At 43.3% G+C, this 6,923-nt stretch overlaps 1 protein-coding gene across 1 annotated transcript in view; it reads left to right on the top strand.

Annotated features, from left to right (window-relative positions):
* Nucleotides 1-4,041, top strand: part of USP18 (ubiquitin specific peptidase 18) — a 9,980-nt gene extending 5,939 nt beyond the window's left edge. Inside the window, exons 6-10 of the mRNA XM_009585343.1 lie at nucleotides 553-648; nucleotides 1,696-1,866; nucleotides 2,816-2,947; nucleotides 3,408-3,457; nucleotides 3,993-4,041. Coding sequence (XP_009583638.1) covers nucleotides 553-648; nucleotides 1,696-1,866; nucleotides 2,816-2,947; nucleotides 3,408-3,457; nucleotides 3,993-4,041 — 498 coding nt within the window. The remainder of the gene's footprint in view (nucleotides 1-552; nucleotides 649-1,695; nucleotides 1,867-2,815; nucleotides 2,948-3,407; nucleotides 3,458-3,992) is intronic.
* The last annotated feature ends 2,882 nt before the right edge of the window (nucleotides 4,042-6,923 follow it).

Below are 6,923 nucleotides of genomic sequence, written 5' to 3'. Positions count from 1 at the left end.
GAGTGTTGACTAAATACTCTGTAAGACTCAAAGACTCATACTACACTGTGATGTGTACCTGTGAGACCTTAGATACCACGGTGAGGTGCCCTAGATAACTTGTAATCCCTGGGCAGACACACTACATTTGCCCAGTGCACTGGTTTTTTACTGTTAAATCAGTACTGCTGTTTGATATCCAGATGCAGCAGTGATGGTGGCTATGTAGCTGCTGCCACAGACAGTGGATTTTTCAGGTGACACTGGACCATTGGACCTTATTTATTCAGCCTAAAGGAACCTCTTTCAAAACCTCTAAGGCTTTGAAGTAGGTATAACAGGCACTTAGGCATCAACATCTTTTTTGTGGAAAATGTGGTGGTTTTTTCAACTAATGTAATCACACCAGCAGTTAGGAAAAAGGGGGTACCCTTTTTTAGGCTGCCAGGCAATATTTTGTCCTTTGAATAAAATATGCCTTCTGTAGCTTTGCTGTTTGCATGTACCTTGTACAAGTAGAAACAGAAATCCAGCTGGAAAGAATTCATTTGAAAGAAATCTCTGTCTTCTCAGGAGGACTGTCTGAAGTACTTTTTCCATCCAGAAGAGCTGACGGATCACAACATGTGCTTCTGTGAACAGTGTGGAAAGAAAACACCTTTTTTGCAGGTAATCAGAGAATTATTTCCCTGTATGTCTCTTATACCCAGAACTCCCTTTAGGACTGGGAAGGGTGGGGAAAGGACTCAACCACATCAGTTTAAGAGGAGATTAACAACTCAGACTTGTCAGCACAGCAATGTCAGCTAGGTATGAACCACATGCATCTTTCCTATTAGGAAGTTCCCTACTGTAGATGTAGCTCTAGCAAGAAAAGAACGCTTTCATGGGTTTTAATGTAAGTCACCGAGGGATGTAGCATTTCTGTACCAGCAGAAAAGCTTCTGTTGGTCTGTGTTGTGTTTCCACTGTGGGGCTTTACACCACTGTGTGGCTCCAGGGGTAGACAAGAATATGTTACTGGAGCTGTGCATACACATAAAAGTCGGCTGCTGTAGGGTGATTTCCTTTCCTCCCAGCTCTCCACTGGGCTCCCCATTTTTTACAGTATTGGTCTCTGCCAGCCAATGAATTAGCTGTTTCATGAAGAGGCAAGTGCATTGAAGAGAGAGGTGTGTGAGGGAGACTGCCTGAGCTCAAGGCTTGGAGGGGACTTTCCACATCATTTTCACCAGTGGGCCACCTCCGAGGACACAATGCATTCATATGTCTTGGTGACAGCCATGGCAGCAGCAGTCATATCAACAGAGGCAATGCTGGAAGAAATGAGCTGTCAGCTTGGCGTCCTCCACGGCGCTCTGGTGGCCACATGTTACAAGGAAGTTGGCTTGCCAACTGTTGCCTCACCAACCTAGTGCTACCAACCTAGGGTTAAGAAAGAGATGAGAAACAAAGCAGCCCATGAGACACCCAAGGCTGGGTGCTGATCACGCTAAAGTTGAGAAACTTGGTTATCACAGCTCCGTGACGTGTATGTGTCTCGTGTGCAGATGAGCTACAAAGTTTTGACATCTGCTGTCCGGTGGAATTGGCAATCATTCATTGTAGCATTGACTGCTCTCCGTGCTACGTTCCCTGGGTGGCAATGGCTGTTTCCACCCCACCTCCCCAGGGTTTGTTCCTTAGTTTTCAATTGCATTATTTATTGCTTTACAGAGCATGAAGCTAGTGCATCTGCCACAGACTCTGACCATACACCTTAAGCGGTTCTGCTTCGAAAAATCAGCCTACATTCACAAGCTTAGTCACTATCTGCCATTCCCACAAGACCTTGATTTCAATGCAGTCTTGACAGAAAATCAGTGCCAAGCAGATGACAATGAAAAGGTGAGATACTCCTAATGCCCTGTTTCAAAAGGGCAGATTTTCTTCTCCCCTCTGCTCAAGTCTCATAAAAACTGAAGAGATCACACCAGTACTTGCCTCAGTTCAAAGCACCTGTCTTAAAAATGAATGTGTCTCGGGCTTTACCTGTGCCTGATGTTGTCTCATATCTCATGGTTTTACCTCGTTCAGGCATTATTCAACTCTCTGTGCTCAGATTAAATCACTAAAGGCACCCTAACTAGAGCTTTCTGCCATAAGGACAAGAACCAGGCTTTACCGAAAAAAAAACCCCAGTCCCTTTTTTTCTGAGAGTGTTTAGCATAACTTTTTCTTCCATGTCTAAATATATTAAAGAAAAGATGAAAACACAGTTCATTTGGATGACCAAATCCAGACATTGTAAACAGTGTCTTAGAGGCAACTTCTGTCCTGTGATTCAGCCTCCAGGGCAAGATGGCCTCAGTGGGTAGCAGACCTACTGGTTTGCAGAGGTCACTAGTCCAAGACAGGGGAGCTCCATTCCTGGCAGTTTCCCATGCAGTGGTGTTTGTCACAGATTGAAGGTAGCAGAGACATGACAGCTTTGCCAAGCAGCTGAGAGTGATCTGCCACACTGTGAATCTCTTCCCCTTACTGAGGAATAACAAGGGAAAGTGTGGCAACAGCAAAACCTTGCTGGTGCAGTGTTGGCTGCAGTGTAACCCCTTTGCTGCCCCTTTGCTGTCCTACTTCCTTTTTCACATTCCTGTGATCTCCAGGGAGGCTGCCATAGCTGTCAGGCAAAACTCTGAGGGTAAGAGTGAAAAAGGCAGAATCCTTAAAGCCAATCTAATCTTTCTCCTTTTTCCTTACGAAATGCACATTCTTGCTGTCCTGGCTGCTGCTTCTCTTCAGCCAATGGCAAGTGAGAATTGCTGCACTGAAAGTTACTCTTTGTGGCTCTTCACAGGCTGCCTGGCAGTATGAGCTTTTTGCCGTTGTTGCTCATTCAGGATCAACTAGCTGTGGACACTACTGTGCCTATATTCGAAGTCTCACAGAATGTAAATGGTATTGCTTCAACGATTCTGAGGTTTGCCAGGTGAGGAGACAAATCCACATTTCCTTCGTAGCTTCCTGGACACTCCTCCAAATCTCATTCAGTCTGACTGCTAATTAAAGAGAACCAGGGAAGAAAACTGAAGCTGCAGAGCTTTGTGCACCTCATTCTTCTGCTACAGCATATTCTGAGCTGAAGGCAAAGGGGCTTTACCTTCTGTACCAAACAAGGCCTCAGGTTCTGGTTTGCAATTTGCAGAAGCAGCCATTTGCTGTGTACCCTACTTTATGTACTCTAGATCTGTTTAATGTATGTGTTCAGAAGAGGCAAAGGAACTGTTTTCCGTCGAAGGGTAAAAGCAATAAACCAATTTATTAAAAGGTGTTTACTTCCTGGAAGTATCACTTATATAACTCTTAGGAGGATTGCTCTGCTGGTATCACTATACCATTTTACCCTTTGATGAAAAACTAGCCTCCCCTTCTGTGTTTTTTTTCTCTAGGTATCATGGGATGATGTTAAATGCACCTATGGACATTCCAACCTCCACTGGTAAGCAAACACATCTCTGGTTTTACCTAATGCTGCTCGGGGGTTTGAAATGAGGGTAGCAAAGAGAGGGAAGACAAATGGATTGAAGTGCATATCGCCTGGGATGTACAGGACATGCAGGAGAGTAGAAGAGGCATCCTTGTATTCTGGTTACTCTGATGTGACTGTATATGACTATACTGGGAGCCTGCAGGATTACCGAGTAGTCACAAATGGGGCTGCAGGAGTGGTCTTGCTACTTATGATTGCCACTTGGACCCTATGTCCTGACTGAAGTTAGATACATCAGTAAGGATTCCTCCATACTTTTTGGTTTGATGCGTTATAAGAAAACGAGCCGTGGAGAGAAATAATCCCTCCTATAAGCTATAGCGCTGCCAGGAGGTCAGCTTTATATGCTGCCTCAGGAATACTGGAGAGGGCCAGTTCCGTTGGCCTAAACCTCAAAAAGCTGAGCAGGAGCAAATCTGCGAGGTTACTTGCAACCTATATCTTCAAACGTACATCTTGTTTTGCTTTTTCTTTGCTTCCACAGGGGAGAAACAGCCTATCTCTTGATTTACATGAAAAAACATCCTCAGTAGCCTTATCCAGGAGTATTAGAATGTCTCGGGAAGCTGTGCATTGTCCATGGAGCTCAACACCTCTGTGCCAGTGTGGACGTGTACAAAAGTTCCACAAGAAGGACATTCTGCACACAGTCAGCGACCTCTGCCTTCACATTTATTTATGAAAAAAGTGCAGGAAAGACTCAGCTAGAGAAAGGATCTAAGAACTGTTGCACCTAGAAACTTTTTCAGTCATATATTTTTGATATTTATGTGATTCTATATATTAATTTCCTCTTAAAAGATAGTAAAGTCAGTCCTTGTCTCTGCTGACTTACTGGTTTCTTTAATGCTGATGCCTAGGTTCCAGTACAGGGGAAGCGTTTGGCCTGAAAGCCTGCGTGATGTTCCAGGGAGGCACGGGGTATGGCTGGAGAGCTGTCCCAGCCATACCTAGCCCGGAAGACCGTAAGAACTTGAGACTTACTCTGCCCTTTTAGCACCGTGTTAGATGCTGGCAAGCTGGGCAGGGGACCCCAGAAGTCTTGAAAAACAGCTGGAACAAGGACCAGAACCCTTACGACACACGCACCAGTGATGTATTCCTTAAAACCTTCCTGAAAATGAATCACTGTAGGGGTTGAGATGTGTTTGAAAGTTGGTGTCAGCATAAAAAGGTGTTTTTAAATCAGGAGTTATTGTAGTAGTTCTGATTTACAAGATGAATTTGTATCTATTGATGCAATGATTATTGTTTTAGCATGCCTATCAGGCATTTATATGCATTTTCTTTCCTCTATATAGAGGAAAATATTCAGAGCAACAGAGATTCTGAAGCTAGCTAGTGATTTTGTGCAGTACAGTCCATATACTTGTGATAAGAGATGCCTTGATGTGCTTGAACTTTTGGGATTTTCCTTTAGTACTCTTTAGCTGGTTTCCAGCTGGGATTGTCTTGCTCTCTCCCTTCTTTCTCTGCCCATGAAGTGGAGATGTCCCTCAAGCAGAAAGTGTTCTGGAGAGAACAATTTTATAAAGAGAGTAATTTTTAAATCTCCTGTTACGTCCTGTCACTCTGTGCTGTTGGTTCAGCCTGTGCTCCCATGGCAAGACCACACCACTGGAGGGAAAATGAGAGAGCTAGAAAGGAAGCTTGGTAACATGTGACAGTCAGAAGAAGAGTGTTCTAGAAGCTCATCACAAGGCTCAGCTCTGAGGAAAGTTAAAAACTTTGGTTGTGATGGTTTTAAAGCACTCCTTGTGGTAAGTCTTGACGTACCACAGTCTGTGAAAGGATCAGTGATTGCAGTAGTTTGAGATCTAAAAGTACCTTCTAGCCCAACATATTCTTTGACTATATCTTTACAAGGGTGCTGTTTTTGTGGGACTAAGCACATGTTAAAATTACTAATTTAGTTATAATACCAGCTGTATATAACCTAATTTTATTTTGACAATGATGATGAAGTTCCCAAATCACGTCCGTTTTCTGTTGGTATGTGGAAGGTGAATTGAGAAATCTTGGAGCATAGCTGTGAAATTACGTTTTTATGAACTAGCAGGTATTTATTTAATTGTACTAGCAAGATCCATTATTTTGTTCAACTCTCTTGTATTTGTAATGTTCATTCTGCATTAAAGAAAAATCCCAGTGTATTGTTTGTCACCAGGATGAGGAATTTTCAGCCTATTCACCTTTGGGAATGCATTACACACTTCCTAAGAAAATCACCTTGCAATGGGTGAGTAATAAAACCAAGTTCCTGTCTGCTTTATCCAGCACTTTGCATGTGTGAAGTAGCTGAAAGATGGTGCGCTTCCAGAAATGGAGAAGTTAATGGGTTGAGAGACTGACAAGACATTTCTAATTTTATATAACCTGAAATTTAAAAACAAGCTATGCTTATGAAAAATGCCTCCAATGTGTCATAACCTTCCAGGTATATCACCCATCAAGGAAGCAATTGCTGAGATATACGAAGAATCTTTTCAGTCAGTATGTCAATGAAAACTACTCAATGTTTTTTGAATAAAATAGTATAGGATAAATTCCCTGGAAAATAAGTCTTGTGGATTATTCTTGGTCTGTTTTGCCTAAACACCATAAATGCAGGTGGGAGGCTACAGGCCACGCGCACAGAGGCCGAACGCTCAGATTAAGTATTCAGGCTAGAGCTATTGCTAATGTTTAGCTCCAACAGCCGAGTAAATGAGGCTAAGCCTTCCCTGGGCACTTCGCCCTTGTGCTGGAGACACAATGGGTTTATTGTCAGGTTTGCTGTCACGTGAAAGCTTATATTGCATCCAGATCCAAGTGGGCCATGGGAGGAATGGGAGGTGTGCAAACCGCATTGCGTATAGATTTAAAAACTCTGCCCGACCTGATCTGCTTTTGCAAAAAGTCACCTTGGCTGCTTCTGTGTCCACAGCAAAGTTCAGTCGTACGCTGGATAAACAGCCGAAGGACAACTTTTAGCTAAGTGCATGGGATTCAATGCTAGTGTGTTGATACACAGCTATAACATGGAGACCAGTTGTAACGTGGAGTCCCCCTCACCCAGGGGCTGGCTACAGAAAAGCACCACCTGGATTTCTGCCAGAAAAAAATCTTCCGCCGTAGAGCCACCGCAAAGGAGTCGGGATTACTTGTCCTTTGTTTGAGCCACTGTGCGAATGAAGCCTAGCAAGGGCTTTGCAAAGCCAGATAAAGCCAAGAGTACGTGTGTGGAAAGATGATTGTTGTAGGTCCTGGTAACTCTTCCTTTCCGTCTTTTGTTTGTTTGGGGATTAACACGTCGTAAGGGAAGGAGCAGTAGCAAAATACACATTCTTTGCTTCAATTCTGACAGACTCCTTTTGAGATTCAGGTATTCCCCACCTTCAAGAAACACATAGAAAAATAGTAAAAAGTAAATATA

Source organism: Fulmarus glacialis, unplaced genomic scaffold (assembly GCF_000690835.1).
Source record: "Fulmarus glacialis isolate BGI_N327 unplaced genomic scaffold, ASM69083v1 scaffold49809, whole genome shotgun sequence".
In the NCBI taxonomy this organism is placed as follows: domain Eukaryota; kingdom Metazoa; phylum Chordata; class Aves; order Procellariiformes; family Procellariidae; genus Fulmarus; species Fulmarus glacialis.
The sequence above is the reverse complement of the archived record's forward strand: the minus strand, read 5'-3'. Positions and strand labels throughout refer to the sequence as shown.